The sequence below is a fragment of the Psammomys obesus genome, unplaced genomic scaffold (assembly GCF_907164565.1).
Source record: "Psammomys obesus unplaced genomic scaffold, mPsaObe1.curated_primary_1811, whole genome shotgun sequence".
In the NCBI taxonomy this organism is placed as follows: domain Eukaryota; kingdom Metazoa; phylum Chordata; class Mammalia; order Rodentia; family Muridae; genus Psammomys; species Psammomys obesus.
Window position 1 is genome coordinate 5,779,026 of NW_026596125.1, and position 17,838 is coordinate 5,796,863.

The following is a 17,838-nucleotide window of genomic DNA, read 5'->3' on the forward strand; positions in this document are numbered from 1 at the left end:
ATTATTATTATTATTATTATTATTATTATTATTATTATTATTATTATTATTATTATAGAGTTCGCCATGGTAGTGCATGCCTTTGATCCCAGTACTTAGGAGACAGAGAAAGATGGATTTCAGTGTTTGAAGCCAGCATGGTCTTCATAGTGAGTTCCAGGATAGCCAGAACTGCATCATAAAAACCTGTCTTAAAGAAACAAAAAAAGAGATGGAGAGATGGCTCAGTGGTTAAGAGCACTGTCTCCTCTTCCAAAGGACCCAGGTTCAATTTCCAGCACCTACATGGCAGCTCACAACTGTCTGTAACACAAATTCCAAGGGATCTGACACCTTCACACTAATGTATATAAAATAAAAATTAAATAAATTATAAAAAAAGAAACAAAACAAATAATAATAATAATAAATAAAATTCAAAAAAAATGAAGGAGGAAAGAAAGGAAGTCAGAAAGTCCACAACAAAAACCTATCTAATCCCTGTTACTGGTGTTCAGATTCCATCTAAAATAAGCAGAAATTCATCTGCTAAGTTTTATAAGAGATAGTTTAACTGGTCTTTGAATTAAAATCACTCATCAGACTTCTAAACACCTAAAAAGTATAGAAAACTATAACTTATAAATTTAAAAGTAAAATTTATATTATTATACTAGACCCAGAAAGAAAGACATATAGACTCTAAGAAATCTGAAAAGCTGATGATCTGCTCTATATAAAGTCCTATACCCATCTACATCATTGACACTGGGATAAAGTATGCCGAGTCAGCATAGCAAAGGCATTCTCAGAAAGAAAAACAAAGGTATTAATTCTATTGTCAGACTTAACAGAGGTGTGTGTGTGTGTGTGTGTGAAAACAAGGTATCAAATAACTCAGCTTCACCTCAAAATTACTATGTGGCTAAGAATGACCTTGAACTTCTAGTCCTTCTACCTCCATCCCCCAAGTGCTAGGACTACAGGCCTGCACCAATATGCCCATCCTGAGCTGCTTCTGAAGAAACAAACTATATATATCTGGAACGACACTAATGTGGTACAGCTATTCAAGAGCATTGAAAATAAGAATGCAAAAGCAGCAGGGAAAATAGAAAATTAAATGGCTTACCTAAACCTCATAAAAACATCATGGCTTTTAGTAGCCTCTCATGCCCTCATGTAAACAACTATGATTGATAACCAGATCTCCTTAGGAGTTTGTCATGGCCACAGGAAATAGAATCTGCCTAGCTAGTAAGAGTCTGGGTTATCAAGACAGTATAGGCTGAAAACAGGTGGATCAAAAGGTCTCTCTTGACCTCTACCTGCCCTCTAAATATTAGTCACTGCTTTGATGCTAGCACCAGAGACAATGAGATGACATGCCAGTTTAAGTATCTTTAGCATTCAACAGTCTCCTGTGATCTGCTTCAAGGCACTTACCCAGATTTCATGTGGTAAGCTTAAAAGTGAGAATGAAGAGATATGCAAATATCTAAATTGTAATTTGTACTTTTTGCCTTTTAAGAAAAAACTAACACATGTTTCTTGATATTCCTTCACACACAAATGTTTTCTTTCTTTCCTTTAAAAAAAAATCTTGATTTTCTTTCCTAAAGATTATTTTCAATTGGGTTTCCACAAAGGCTAGAGGTATCGGGAACCCTGGAGCTCGACTGACAAACTACTGTGAACCACATGACATGGGTGCTGGGAACTGAAGTCTCAGGTCCTCTGCAAGGGCAGTATGCACCCTGGGCCATCTCTCAGCTCAATGAGTTTTTCTTGAAGTAAATTCAGACCGTAAATTTTTTTAAATGTGTAACTTATTTTCATTTTATGTTCATTGGTATTTTGCCTGCATGTATGTCTGTGTGAAGGTGTCAGAAGCTCTAAAACTGGAGTTACAGACAGGTGTGAGCTGCCATGTGGGTGCTAGGAAATGAACCAGCGTCCTTTGGAGGAGCAGTCAGTGCTCTTAACCACTGAGTTGTCTCTCCAGCTCTGACCATAAACTTTCTATCACTTGATTTTCTACAATAAATCTGCACATGTAAAATGAACCATGGTACTCACACATAGAGATCCATAGGGAATTCCTTCATCATGTGTGTTACGATGAACTCCACCATCAGGTCTAAAAGGGCAACAGAGAAAATTACACCAATCACAATGAAATTTCCTCCTTACCCTTGAGTTGGAGGTGGGGGAAGCTTCCAAAACTGCACCCTTGTGCTCACACTGAATGGCATCCCCGCAAACATCTGCATGATTGTGCTCACACTGAATGGCACCCCGCAAACATCTGCATGAGCCACATTGATTTTCTAGGCCACTTTTTTTAACCTTGCCATTTGGAAATTAATAAGCAAAATGCTTCATGCACTATACATTTCAGTAAAATGGTTCACTCTCCTGTAAGTTAACAAGATAAAGATCTCACTCTGTTTCTAGAAAGACGTGCCAATAAATTTAGATACAAGGGAAATTCATTATACACGTAACTCATACCATAGCACAAACACAAAATGCCAGAGGGAAATCTGAGACTACAGCAATGAAGCAGGCAGAGACAAAAGTTTGGGATCCTTTCACAGAAGCAGAGACTCAGCTCTAAAGCTATGGCAGTCTATCCCAGCTCACAATCATGCTGTTTGACAAAAATAGACTGAAATGGTCTGTGGGGCTTTGTGACAATAGAGGCTTATTATATCTTAACTACAGTTTCTAAAATCAGGTAGATTCATAAATTGAGGCTGAACACCCAAGTGAAAATGAGATTAAGAGTTTCAGTAACTGCTGGACAGTGGTGGTGCATGCCTTTAAACCCAGCACTTTCAAGGCCGAGGCAGGCAGATCTCTAAGAATTCAAGGCCAACCTGGTCTACAAAGTGAGTTCCAGGACAAGCACGGCTAAACAGAAAAACCATGTCTCAAAAAAGGAAAAAAAAAAAGTTTCACTAATTCCTCTGAGGAAAATACAGATTTCTGGAGAGAATCACCCGAGATACAGACCCTATCTATTAGCTCTCACAGCCCACCTCAACTACATTTACTCAAGGGAAGTTTTCCATGTTTGAATCTCAAAATATAAACTTTCTGACTTTTTGACACATCGATGAAGACCATGAAAGAGAAGTAAGAATTTGAAATCTTGGTGAAAAGTAAGACATACTAATTTTTGTCCCAGGAAAGGGTTTTTTTTTTTGTTTTGTTTTATTTTGTTTTGTTTTTCATTTGTTTGTTTTTGAGCTATAGTGTCCTTTCCCTGAGCATTCTAGTCACTAGGGTTGGTTTACAGAAGACAGTAAAGAAAGCTTCTTCTGTAACAATGCTGAGGAAAAAAAAAAAAAAAAAAAAAAAATCAACCAAAATCTTAATCAGGAAAATCTATCAAAGCTTCAGAAAATGCTGTTCTGATGATCTTCACTCACCCAGGACTGCACACACCAGGGGACGGCAAGGAAGGTTCTTGTCAGCCGCCTTTTTTCTGTGTCTCATGGGCTTCAAAAACACACAGAGAAGAAAAGGAATTAGCAGACACTGGAAATCCAGTGGTTTATCATGTTTCTTATAAAATTAAATCCTACAAAGATTTACTCTACAGAGTCCATCTTGTCTGGCTCTTTCGAGTGGTGCAGGTTAGCAGGGGGAGGAAAGGAAACTGCTTCTGAGTTATGAAGGTCTGTGACAAAAATACAATTTACAGCAAGACAAGAGTCCCAAAGGACACTGGTATACACTACAACATGACAAATGTTGTTCCTTCATTTTATGTCTATTAAAAACAAGTAAACGTAAAGTCACACCTACCATTCTATGTAAGTTTACTCGGAAGTTCATGTTGTCATCATGTAAAAATGCATTGGCATACTGATCCTGATAAAAATAGAAAAGGTAAGATGTGATAACTATATTTAAGAAACTCAACTGAAAGCTGGGAGCAGTAGTGCACGCCTATAATCCCAGCACTCGGGGAGGCAGAGGCAGGTGGATCTCTATGAGCTCGAGGCCACCCTGGTCTATAAAATGATTCCAGGACAGCCAGGGCTACCTAGAGAAACCCTGTCTCAAAAAAACAAAAAACAAAAACAAAACACTCAACTGGGCATGATAGCACATGCCTATACTCTCCAGCATTTGGGAGGCAGAGACAGGAGAATCAGGAATTTGTGGTCATCCTGAACTATACCACCAATTTAATCCCAACCTAGGCTGAATGAGACTCTGAAATGATGGAAATACAATAAAGACAAAAAAATAGAAAGAGCAAAAAAGACAGAAGGAAAGGGGTCTGGTAAGACGCTCAGTGAATAAAGACACTTGCCACCAGTCTGAAGAATGAACTAAGTTTGATCCAGGCACCCCACATGATGGGAACCCTGCATCCCATATAGTTGCAATCGTCTGACCTCCATATGCAAGCCAAGACACATACATTTATACACACAAACACACAAGTAAATAAATATCTTTTAAAAGGCAGAAAGAAAGAAGAGATAGAGGCAGGAAGAGAGAGAGAGAAAGGAAGTAGGAAGATTTAAATGAGGGTTTTTTTTTTTTATTGCTGTTTTTTTGTTTGGTTTGGGTTTTCAAGACAGGGTTTTTCTGTGTAGCCCTGGCTGTCCTGGAACTTGCTTTGCTAGAGCAGGCTGGCCTCGAACTCAGGGAGATCCAACTGCCTCTGCCTCCCAAGTACTAGGAGGTGTATGCCACTACCAACCAGCTGGAAGGTAGGAAGAAAGGAAAGCAAGCAAGAAGGCAACTATTTGTAATCATACGTCCTACAAATAGTCTCTCTCCTCCCCCAAACTCCAGCCTAGGCTGATCTCCAACTCCCTATGAACCTAAGAATAGCCTTGAACTTCTGACCCTTCTGCCTTCACCCTTACCTCTGAGTGCTGAGTGCTGAGTAGACATACCAGTTTATGTAGAGGTATAGATTGAAGGAAGTGCTTGGCCAACTGACATACACCCAGCTGAATTCCTTGGACCTTCATGAACTACTTTCAGGATCAGTTGGAAAGCTAGTGATAAGCCTAGAGCCTTTACATCAATGAAATTGAGTAAAATTTCCCAGTATGTCTTTACCTGGTCAAAGATCTCTGAGAGAATAAAAAACAATAAAATTAAAATCCAGGGACTTGAGACAAATGTTGAGAGGAATCTGTTTTCCTATTCTCTCTTCCGTCCCATCTGCCCAAGGAGTCAGCTGTGTTTGTGACAGCTTGGAGGATCTCACAGGGACAAGAAGACACATGTGCAGGCGCCACATGAGGCTCTAGGAACAAGAAAGGCCTGTGCTCTGCTGGGAATGAGTTCAGCACAGCAGGAAACAACTGCTATACTGGCAGCACAGAAGCAGGCAAGACCCCATCTCTCTTTGGCTTTTAAAGACTGATGGAAAAATCAAACCCTTCCCACAGTATACTGGAAATAAGCATCCCTTGGCCCTTTCCCAACTCCTTCCTGAGATCTGACATGCCTACAGCCTCCAATTACTAGGAACTGTTACAATTTGTGAAAACAACTCCTTTAAAGATTTTTTGAGCGATTTTTGAAATGCAATTATACAAGACCCACTGATAATAAGCAGCTCTTCTAGAACCAGCTTTCCCAGCCTTGTGAAAAGAGCTCATCTTCTCTAGAAAATACAAGAAGGGAACTGTGAGAGACCACTATATTCTGTGATTTACCTTGACTGTTGTCTTAAAAAACAAAGGCGAGGGCAGGGAATTCTAAAAGGAGAGGCTAAAGCTATCAGTTTAGTCTCAATTGTCTCAAGTTCCATGATGCTTGGATGTCACTAGTCTGAGTCTAGTCAATCCTGCCAAAATAGCCCTCACAAGAAGCAGTGAACTGATAAGCACCAGCTTCCTGACTGCAGCTACACAGTGAAAAGGATTGTCAGAGGCTCCCACAGTCATGTTCCTACAGCCATGTCTCCATCTCTGTGATGGACTATATCACAGCAAACAAAAGGAAACCTCCCTTAAGTTCATTTTTAAAAATTACACTATTGTGTGGGTGAATGTGTGCCCATGAACTACAATACGCATGTAGATGCCAGATTACAGCAAGAGTCAGTCAGCTCTCTTCTGCCATTATATGGATCCCAGGGATCAAACTCAAGTCATCAGACTTGGTAGCAAGTGACTTTACCAGCTGAACCATCCTCCCACACACAGACTGCAGCTTATTTGGAATTTGGTCACAGAAATGAGAAGAGTAACTCATCCACACCTCTTTGCCCTTCAGCTCTTGTTTACCCCAATGAAACCATTCTGTTCTGCTTCTCTTCTACTCCTCTATCCCCAAGATACCTTAGGTCCTTTTTTAATTTACTAAACGCAAAAGACACAACATGGGCAGCTCCAAAGGGAAATGATGATTGGTTTTCTAGAAAGTTTTAAGTCTTTTGATTAGAACTGTAACGGGCCAGAATCCAGATGGAGCTCAGTTGGTATAGTCTTGTCTAGCACACATAAAGCCCTGGGTTCTATCCTAACACCACATAAGACCATTATGGTGGTATGCTGTGTGCCTGCAATTCTAACACTCAGGGGGTAGAGACAAAAGAATCAGAAGTTCACGGTCATCCACAACTACATAGAAAGTTCAAGGATACCCTGGACTTTAACAGCCCTTCTGTCTTAAAAAAAAAAAAAAAAGGTGATGGATTGAACAGCAGCCAGAATGACCCATGCTATTCTCAGCTACCATAGTTACTACATCAGAGTCTCATCTCACTGTAATGGGCAAGGAAGACCTTGAAATTCTAATCTTTGTACCTCCACCTCCAAAGCGCGGAGTAATAGGCCTATGCCATGCCAGGCTTTTTATGTGGTGTTGGGAATGAAAGTCAGGACTCCATGAATGCTAGGCAAGCACTTGACTTACTGAGCTACATTTCCCAGCACCTTGAGGTCCATTACTAATTCCTTTAAAAGTGCTAATTGAGTCTACACTGTGTAGACAACGAGCCCTCAGTGATGATGAAAACAAAGGCCCTATGACCAAAGCTCACACTCTGGAGGAAGGAGATGAACAACACCAAGGACTCTCAAGCCACCAAACAGAAAAGAAATTGATCCTACACACAAGGCTCACAGGAAGACCTACCTCTGCAATACACGTGAGAATGATCAAACAGAGCTTGCCACTGTGAAGTCTGTGTTCATCTGTAAAGAAAAAAATAATCTCTTCTCTATACATAACCCAAACCACATGTCTATAGAGGACAAAGATGCACATCACAGTCATATGTTCGCATTCCACAAATAGCATGAATGAAGGGCTGGGGAGATAGTTCTGTCAGTAAAGTGCTTGGAAAAAAAAAAAAAACAAAAAACTTGTGACACACTTAAACCCAGCAGCTCTGAGGACATAGGAACAGGTCTCCTGAAGCTCACTGCTAGCCAGCTTTACCTACTTGCTGAGTTTACACCAGTGAGAAACTTGTCTCATGGTGCTTGAGGAATGACATCAAAGGTTGCCTTTGAACACACACACACACAAATCAAAACCAAGATGGTACTGACGTGAGTCTTGCTTTCCTACTAGGCAAAGGAATTCTCCCAGAAAAAAATGTTTTTCTTTAGGCTGGTAGCCTATAAAATATCTTTCCCAAGATGTAATCCTTGTAACCATTCCTGTTCTCATGCCTACATATTTTCTTCCAGTGCTGGGGATTGAACCCAGAGTCATACATGTGGTAAGCAGGAGCTCTGCTACTGAACCATACTGCCCAAACCTAATGCCTACTTTAAAGATCAAGCAGGTTTCTCTTTGAGGTAACAACACCAAAGACACAAATACCAAGGGTTTTGGGGTTTTTGTTTGTTTGTTTTTTGTTTTCAAAATAGGATTTCTCTCTTTTATCCCTAACTGCCCTAGAACTCACTCTGTAGACCAGGCTGGCCTTGAAGTCAGAGATCCACCTGCTGCTTCTGTGCTGGGATTAAAGGCATGCACTACTACCAGCTACCAAGGATTTTTTAAAGGCTAAAACCAGAATCCAAACAAGGGAATGAAAATATAAAATTCCAGAGAATAAATAGGAAGGAATGATTGAGGAGGCAGCTTCAACAACATAATAACATGTTTTTTAAAATTGAGTAGCAGGTTCACATTGATTTTATTACTGTACTATTTATTATACTTCAGAACATACAAACCAACTAGAAGCATTTCATAGGGTTCTGCAAAGACAGTCAGTGTTAGAGTGTTCTTCCAGAGGAAGTTTCTAACATACATGTGAGGCCAGCTCACACTGTCTGTAACTCTACCTCCATGGGGATCTGACACCCTCTTCTGGCACAACCATGCAACATACAAATGCACACATACACAAAATGAATAAATGAACAAATCTAAAGAAAAACATTTTAGAAATGTTATTTTTTTAAAAAGTATCTTAGAGCCAGGCATGGTGGTACACACCTTTAATCCCAGCACTTGGATGGCAAAGGCAAATGGATCTCTGTGAGTTCAAGGCCAGCCTGGTCTACAGAGCAAGTTTTAATCCAGTCAGCTATATGGTGAAAAGGTTTCTCAAACAAAACAAAAAGAAATCTAGTCTGGGACAAAGAAAACATTAGGTCTACTGCTCCTAAGATCATAATAATGTAATAAGTCTCAACAGTAATGTGAGCCTGGGGTTGTGGTTTAATGGCATTTGGTTCCCATGGCTAAGGCCCTAGGTTTCACCCCATCACCACAAAAAAACACAAGTGTAAGAGTTATAATAACAATAACAATGATGATGTGATCCTGTACCCTGGGCATGGTATAGCAGATGTTGGTTAGGACAAGGGGAGAAACGGGCAAATGGAGCCATAAAACAGACATTTTTGAAATAAATTATCCCTCACACCTAACCTTGTCCTTTGCCATACTTAAACTGCTTGTTAGCAAAGATGTACTGCATTCTATAGACACTGTGACCATACATACTGGGTATTATTTAGTCCTTAATTTAGGCTTGCATTTATGAACCTGAAGTGACCAGGACAGAAGCTTATATAACTGGTAGAGCTAAAAATGCTTCCAGAAGCCTCAATTCACTGTGTTATATCAAACAAAGTAAAAGTTCATTTTTCTGGGTCACATCCATGCAACTTTTCCTCTGTGGTTGCTACAATATTTGTAGAGAAAGGAAAAGGCTACCCATTTCCATAAAGAAGCAATTGCCTCAGGAAACTCAGATACACAAGAGCCTTGTTCTCCTTGCCTGCCAGATCTCACCTGGCCATGTCTCAAAGAACCAACCACCTCAGCAGCTCCCACTGTTCTGTTAGGAGCTGGGGACATGGAGTATCCACCTGTAGTTAATCCCTGTGCATAGCTCTCACTCTTGAAAGACTATCACAAGATATAGCCCAAGTTTTCAAAGTAGAGATCTCCAGTAGCTAATGCAATGTCTGAACATAGCAGAGTGGAGACTCTAGCTCTGCCCCCCCTTTTTTTTAATCTTTTACTTTTCTAATCCCTGTCTGTTCCTGTTTACTTCTCTCTCCAGAGCCCCTGAACCTGGTCTATCCTTCCTTTCTAGAACTCTTGAAAACCTTCATAAAAGAAACCTGCTCACTTGGCAAACAAAAGCCTTCTAAAATACAAACCATGCTGAAGTGAGCCTCAAACCACCTCAGAGGCAATATACTCTCCTCACAGAAAGTAAGGCACCAAAACAATCAATTTTAACAATTTTTGGTTCCACCATAAAGTTAGCTTTTATATCTGGGAATCTGAAGTTATTCATAGACTAAGTTAATAACTCAAGTGGGCATGGTAAAGCACACATATGGAACTCCAGCACTTGTAAACAGACAGGAGGATCAAGAGCCTGGAATAAATACTTGAAGCCCAGAAAGAAAAGGAAAGGAAAAGACAAAGATGAAGAGAAGAAAAGAACAGTCATGTTTATACTGGTAGACTGGTGTTATGTCCAGCCTTCATCAGGGAAGGCTCTTACTGCAACAGCCCATACTGTGGTGGTTTGAATGAAAACAGGCCCCACAGGCCCATAGGAAATGGCACTATTAGGCATGTGGCCTTGTTAGAGGAAGGAGTCACTAGGGGTGGGCTTTGAGGTTTCAGATGTTCAAACCAGGCCCAGTATCCCTCTCCCTGCTGCCTGCAGATCCAGGTCAGAACACCTTCTCCACCTCCGTGTCTGCCTGCATGGCGCCATGACAATAATAATGGACTAACTCTAAGCCAGCCCCAATTAAATGGTTTCCTTTATCAGACTTCCGTGGTCACACTGTCTCTTTACAGCAACAGAAAGCCTGACCAAGACACCATGGCTAATGCATAAACCCAGAACTGCCGTCATGTGGAAAATGAATGGGGGTGGAGATGCTTTGGAGGTATCAAGAGATGGCTCAGCGATTAAAAGCTCTGGCTCTTCTTCCAGAGGCCCTGAGTTCAAATCCCAGCACCTGGATGGAGCTTGTAACCTTCCTTCCATAACTGAAGTCCCATGGGCTCTGATGCCCTCCTCTGGTGTGCACACACGGAAACAAAACACTGTAATCCATAAATAAATAAATCTTTAAAAGAAGAAAGTAGAATTCAGACTTGTTGGGAAGAGGCTTTCAATGGGAGAAGGAAGAAGATCAAAGATCAGGACCAGACCTGGTACTGCATGCTTTAATCCCAGAACTGTGGAGGCAGAGGCAGGTGGATTCTGTTAGTTCAAGGCCAGACTGGTATACACAGTGAGTGCCAAGCCAAGCCACACAGGGCTATACAATGAATCCCTGTTTTAAAATTCAAAAACAAAGAAAATTTAAATCTAACTTAAAAAAAACTATTATAATTCATTATATAAATGTAAGAAACTGTCAATTTTGTAAAAAGAAAAAGGGATAACTGAAAAAAAAACTTAAATATGGTCTGAATTTTACTCTCTAATGTGCTATTAGAGAGCCACTGTTGATTCCCCCTGCCCCACGGTTACCACTTTAATCAAACTCAACAAGAGCTGTCTAAAGGTATCCTCTACCCATGGTAGCAGTGACTAAAGCACCTTTTGTCCCCACCTCCCTGGACGGTGGTGGAGGAAGTACAGGCCAGGCAGGCATGAGGCGCAATCTTTACTGGTCTCACACCAGTAGTCCATGGGTCTTGAGGATCTCTGTGAACTTGCTGATTTTCTCTTCCACGTTCTTCTCTGCTTGTTTCCGGAGCCTCAAGAGCTGCTTTTTCTTCCGTTAGTGGATCTTGGTCTCTTCCTTCCACTTCTCCAGAGTGGCTGTCACTGCCCGGTACTTCTTCCTCATGAGCCAGCCGCCCCAGGTAAGCAAACTTTCTGGTAGGCTTCAGCAGCACAACTTTGAGGCGGCAAGGACCACCATCTGCTTTTTCTTGTTAAAGGGTGGAGGGATTCCATCCAACACCTTGAGGCGGTCCAGGGTAGCCTGCCTCGCATAATATGCCAAAAAATGCGGCTCGAGGCTCTGAAGTAACAGAGGTCTCGAGAGGGGTTGGTGTTCATCCGCTTTCGGACAGAGGCCAAATACTTTAACTTGTTTCCGTAAAAGTTTCCAGAAATGCTGATGCCCTCACAGAGTACAACCACCACCTTCCAGCTCAGTAGTGCCTGCTTGGCCACAACAGCCGCCAGGCGGCCCAGAAGATGGCCTCAGCCATCCAGAACCTGCCCCTCCGCCATCTTCAACAGCTGCCTGGGAAGCTGTTGATTTTTTTTTTCTTTTTAAGATACAATAATAATTTTAGGTATCTAGAGAAATGTTTTTAATTTTTACAGATGAATGACGAAGTACTTAAAAGGGAAGTCTGCAATGTCCTTTAAAGTGCTACAGCCAAAAGCAGTAAAATACAAAAAGAAATTTAAAGGCAAATCAAACACAGCAAAATGTCAGTGGGATATAGACGATCATTGTACAATTATATACATATATATATATTATACACACACACACACAAAAAAAAAAAAACAATCTGTCTCAGAAAACAAAAAGACAAAAATCAAAACCAAAAAAAGGACAAGAAAAAAAGCTATAGCAAAATTAGGAACAAAAGACCTGTAAAGGAAAAACAACCTTTTCCAGCACCCAGCTGAGCAAAACAATGTTGTGCTATTGTCCTAGGTTCTGGTGAGACTATGCCTAGGATCCCAAAGGTAGACTGGTCAAAATAATAAGTTCCTTTTAAAAGAAAAAAAAAAAAAAAAAAAAGACCCAACACCCAATTCTTTCCTTCATACTGGCTATATCTAGGATTAGTACTGACAGTTCTATTTTTTTTTTAAGTTTTTTTTTTTAAGATTTATTTATTTTATGTATGCGAGTGCTCTGTTTTCATGCACACCAGAAGAATCAGATTCCATTATAGCTGGTTGTGAGCTACCATGTAGTTGTTGGGAATTGAACTCAGGACCTCTAGAAGAGCAACCAGTGCTCTTAAATGCTGAGTCATCTCTCTACCCCAAGATAGTCCTATTTTAAGTGATAAGAAATGCACAAGAGACCACTAATTCCTACCACAAGCTGATGTTCTTGGTGTTTGTCCTCAGAAGGGAATTCCCTGACGCATCCTAATCCCCTCACCCAACTTCCCACAGAGAAGAGCCTACATCCACTTACCAAGACTTGCTAAGAGGACTTCCTAATTTTTGTAGGAACCAACTTTTTTTTCTATTTTTAAGCACTCTCCTCCAACTTCAGGTTTTCCCAGCCGGGAAAAATCACTGTTTTCAGAAACCAGGTCCATCACCTGCACAGAATGTCTCAATGGTTCATCTGTCAAAGCCTCAAATACAGACACTGCTGTTTGATGTTTGTCACTGGCCACACCTCCCAAGGCAGCATGTCTTACCTTTCGTGTCCTGCATAACAATTGAGCTATACTTTAAGAAGGTTATCAGTAGATTACTGGTCTGTACATCTGCATCCAGTGAGAGTTCCACAGAACTTATAGCTGGAATAGAACAAATAAAACACTTAGCCCGAAACAGTCCACCCAGCACTTCTACCCACACAGCCAATTTGCCAGCAGGCAAAAATGACTAAATAAGCTTTTCCCATGACAAAAGGAAGGCCAAGTATGTTCCATAAATCTTTAGCTGCTCTTACTAGGCCTCTAAAGCCTCTCTACCCACACTCCCAAAAGCCTGTCAATCTTCTTTCTCATCTAGAATCAGTCCAGAAAGTTTTTCTCCTGACATCCTGGACAAGGATGTTGATTCCATTTCAGCCTCAAGTAATCACAGTTCAAGGTCCTCTCAGAGGCACTATCATTTCTAACTAAAGGAAAAAGTTTCATTGAATATAAATGAGTTTTGCTTTGATGAGACTCTTGCTTAAAATAAAGGAAGAGTTCTTCCTAATAAGGAGAAATTTTGCTCAATATTGAGAACAAGCCCTTACACTAAAAGTACCCAAGATGAAAGGAGCAAAAGTTGAGGCAGAACTATGTTTAAATTCTACCCCTCAATCTTTTCCCCTCTGAAAGGGAACCTAAACATAATATCAAACAGAAAACAGGTGGGCATCCCTGGAATTGGAAATTTACATAGCTAGCCTCTGTTTCCAAGAGAGGACCCTTTTGCCTACTCTGTCAGCCTCTGGGAGTCATGGCCCCAATGAACAATGGGGAATCAGAACAGAAGTGACCCAACCACAACAGCTTTAACCTGGAGTTCCCAAGATTCAAAGATTTCAGTTAGAATTAGTCAGCTTTTTAAGTGTTTTAACTGTGTCTAAAACATAATACTTATACAAAAAGAGCCTCAAGATGGCCCAGGGACATTTGAAAATCTATAACTGCTTTATTTTAGACTGTGAACACATTGCTAGGTTTGGGGTATCAGTCATAATATATATTCATAACCATAATGGATCCCACTAGAGTTATTACAATGCATGCAGAGGATATTTATTAACAATGGAAAACATTGTACATTATGGTTCCACAATACAAAGCAAAAAAACCTTTATGAGAAGAAATGAGCATGTCTGACCCTTGGCTGTTTTCTCATAATTTGGCCCCTAAGAACATATACAAGATAAATTTATTTTTGTAGTGAAATACTAAAATATTTATAGCCAGATTGGGTGATAGAGTAAGACCTTATCTCAAAAACAACAAATAAACCTAAAAGGTCTTAATTCATGTTATGGTTTAATACCACAAACTATCATTTCAAACCACAGCCATTTTGAACTCAGAACCCATAATCATTCCTTTGTTATCTAACTGGTAAGTAGAAGTTTTACCCCACTCACACACAGTGATAACTAGAAAACTATCTTACATAATATAGTAGAAATGTAGAACTATATGTATTTTTAGTTTACCAGAAAGTCCTCTCATGCCAAGGCGGAGCTGTCAAATGTCAAGTCTGAGCTGCGAACAAATGTTACAGCTAACTGCTGGCTTTTAAAAATAATAGCACCAGTGACATACCTTTAAATATAACTGGGCTACAGAAGAGCACTACAATTAAAAACCAAAAACTGAAAATAAGGCTATAATACTTAGGACCCCTACAGAAAGGAAATGAGTTAAGGGAGAAGAAAAAGGCAGAATCAAATCCCTCACAAATTAAAATCTCTTTCCTAAGCAAACTTCAATCCTGAATCGTTGGCTCTATAATTCTTCCCAGTAGCTTTTGTCAAGAGAGACAGTCATCTGAAAGTGGGCTGGCTTGATCTGCCCACCAGAAGACTGAAAGCTCAGTGGTTGCAGGTAAGCACAAATCCTACCATTGCATAATCAAGTGTGTGGGTGAAGTGTTCACAATCAACAGTTTGAAAGGCAGCTTTCTGAAGCATCCAAACCCCAACATCACATGGAACTGAGATATATATACACATTCACTCACACTCACACACACACATAGATGGCTTTGGATATCCATGGAAACTAGGCAAGCTTCATCCTTAAAGAGAAAGTACAGTGTTTCCATTGGCTCATCTACTGACCTGAATAAACAGACAAATAGGCAATCCTCACCATGCTTCTTCTCATTAAGATATTTAGAATTTGGCTTCTAATTCTAAACAGATCCAATTTGCTGTCATAGATCTGAATATCAATGACGCCTTCTTGCCATACTTCTCTGCTGCTTTTATTGCCTTAAAATAGGAATGCACAAGTGCTATATAAAAATGTAGGGGCTGAGCTGGGCAGTAGTAGCACACGCCTTTAATCCCAGCACTTGGGATGCAGAGGAAGGCAGATCTCTGTGAGTTTGAAGCTAGTCTGGGCTACAGGACAGCAAGGGCTACACAGAGAAACCCTGTCTCAAAAAAACAAACACAAAAAAAAGTAGAGACTGGAGTAGAAAAGAACCTGATAATTATGTGCAAAGCACTAATTAAGACTGGAAGAAAACAACCTCAAAGAAACAAAGAGGGATGTTTTATATGTGAACTGAAAAATAAAGGATCAAAGTTAGATTTCTTTCTATTTTAAGAACCATTATTGTTGTTGTTGGATGGAGCTCATGTGGCATGACATAGATATAAAAGTCAGAGGATATCTCTTTTTCCACATTTATGTGGATAAGTAGGGATCCAATTCAGGTTATGAGACTTGTACAGCAAGTACTTTTACTCATTGAACCATCTTAACTGTCCCAAGGTTAGATATTTCTGAAACTCATTTATATAAAATGATTCAACATTTGAAGTATAACACCAATTATTATTGTACATTTGTAAAAATTGTTTCAGACAGGTCTCATAAAGCCCAGGTTGGTCTCAAACTCACGAAGTAGCTGAGGATGATGTTGAACTTCTGATCCTCCTGCCTCCACATGTATCACAGGCATGTGCCACCATGCCAGAATTTTACAAGGTGCTGATGACCATATCAGAACCTAGTACATGCTACACAAGAAGCACTCTACTATTGAGCCACATCCTTGGCCATATATTTATATAACAAAATAAAATATCTCCCCTGAGCCTCTCAAGCACCCCAAGAATACCTGCAGTACAGGCATTAGTCAGCTCTGCAGTCACTTCCAGCTGTTTCAGAATTCTAAGATTATCAAAGGAGGGCAAAGCAGAGCTACAGTTTCTCAGATTGTGTTTGATCATTTGGGGTTTTTGGTTTTTTATTTGTTTGTTTGTTTGTTTTGTTGTTTTTGTTTTTTTTTTTTGTTTTTTTTTTTTTGAGACAGGGTTTCTATGTGCAGCTTGGCTGCCCTGGACTCACTTTGTAGAACAGGCTGGCCTTAAACTCAAGAGATCCACCTGTCTCTGCCTCCCAGAGTGCTGAGGTTACAGGCATGCACCGCTGCATCTGCATGTTTGGAGTATTTTTAAGACAAGGTCTCTCTATTACATAGCCCTGGCTGTCCTGGAACTCACTATGTAGACCAGGCTGGCCTCAGACTCACATATTTCCACCTGCTTCTGTCTCCCACTACCACAACCCTGACTAGTAATTTTTTTAATGTTTCATGCAGCCAAGGTTGGCCTCGAACTGATCCTCCTGCCTCCAGCTCCTCCAGCTGGAATTACAGGTATTACTACCACACATGGATTTAAATAAATTGTTTTTCTTTTAAGATTTCTCTTTAGCCAGGAGGTGGTGGTGCATTCCTTTAATCCTAGCAATTGGGAGGCAGAGACAGGCGGATGTCTGAGTTCCAGGACAGCCAGGACTATACAGAGAAAGCTTGTATCAAAATCCAGAAAAAAATTGATTTTTATTATTTTTGAGTGTGTGTGTGTGTGTGTGTGTGTGTTACATGTGCTTGCAGAGCTGAAGTCTTAGGTTCTCTGGTAAGTTTTTTTGTTTGTTTTTTGAGACAGGGTTTCTCTGTGTAACCCTTGCTGTCCTAGAGTTCCCTGTATGAACCAGTCTGGCCTCAAAATCACAGAGATCCACCTGCCTCCACCTTCAAGTGCTAGCTACCACCCAGCAGATTCTCTAGCAAGTTACAAACACTGAGAGGTGCCTAATGTGGGTACTGGGAACTGAACTCTGGTCCTCTACTACAGAAGTATGTGCTCTTAGCCCCTGAGCCATCTCTCCAGCCCTACATGTTCCTTACACACAGAAGAAACATGCCACTCAACTGTCTTTTCAAAATTTTGTCTGGAACTTGAGAAGGCCTAAAGAATAACATCATATACTTTCTTTCTTTTTAAAGACAGTCTTCTATGTCACCTAGGCTGGTCTCAAAGCCCTGTGCTCAGGCAGTCCTTCTATCTCAGACTCCCAAATGCTGGGAACGTTGGGCATATGACCCTGTTCCCAGCTCAGACATTTCTTCCTTTTCTTCTTCCTTTCTCTCTCCCTCCTTCCTCTTCCTCTCTCTTGGGCATTAAACCTAGAGCTCATGCATGCTGGGCAAGCAATCTACCACTAAATTATATCCCAATCCCATTTTAAATTTTAAGACGGGGCCACAATAAGTTGAGCACATTGGCCCTGAACTTAATATGTAAACCAAGCAGGCCTTGAATTTGGAAATCCTTCTACCTCAGCCTCAAGTAGCTGGGATTACAGCTGTGCACCAACCCTAATTACCCATTTATACAAATTAAAAGAATTATTAATTAAAAGAATTAACAACTGTATTCTTTGCTCAGTACAGCTGTGCTTAATTAACCCTGAAAGATCTAAAATCATCTAGGCAGTGGTGGTGCATGCCTTTCATCCTAGCACTCAGGAGGCAGAGGCAGGCAGATCTCTGAGGTCAAGGCCAGCCTGCTCTATAAAGTAAGTTCCAGAACAGCCAGGGCTACAAAGAAAACCCTTTCTCCCAAAAAGAAGGAAGGAAGGAAAGGAAAAAAAGGAAGGGGAAGGAAGGAAGGAAAGAAGGAAGGAAGGAAGGAAGGAAGGAAGGAAGGAAGGAAGGAAGGAAGGAAG

General features: G+C 40.5%; 1 protein-coding gene and 1 pseudogene across 3 annotated transcripts in view; both read right to left on the reverse strand.

Moving 5' to 3' along the window:
- The window catches only part of Armh3 (armadillo like helical domain containing 3), a 176,170-nt gene that overhangs the window by 112,747 nt on the left and 45,585 nt on the right, over positions 1–17,838 (reverse strand). For all 3 annotated transcript variants that reach the window (XM_055591672.1, XM_055591670.1, XM_055591671.1), the window contains exons 15-19: positions 12,826–12,927; positions 7,105–7,163; positions 3,796–3,861; positions 3,417–3,486; positions 2,059–2,119 (exon numbers count right to left, since the gene is read on the reverse strand). In XM_055591672.1, coding sequence (XP_055447647.1) covers positions 2,059–2,119; positions 3,417–3,486; positions 3,796–3,861; positions 7,105–7,163; positions 12,826–12,927 — 358 coding nt within the window. The remainder of the gene's footprint in view (positions 1–2,058; positions 2,120–3,416; positions 3,487–3,795; positions 3,862–7,104; positions 7,164–12,825; positions 12,928–17,838) is intronic.
- Positions 11,091–11,659, reverse strand: LOC129665134 (60S ribosomal protein L13a-like; annotated as a pseudogene).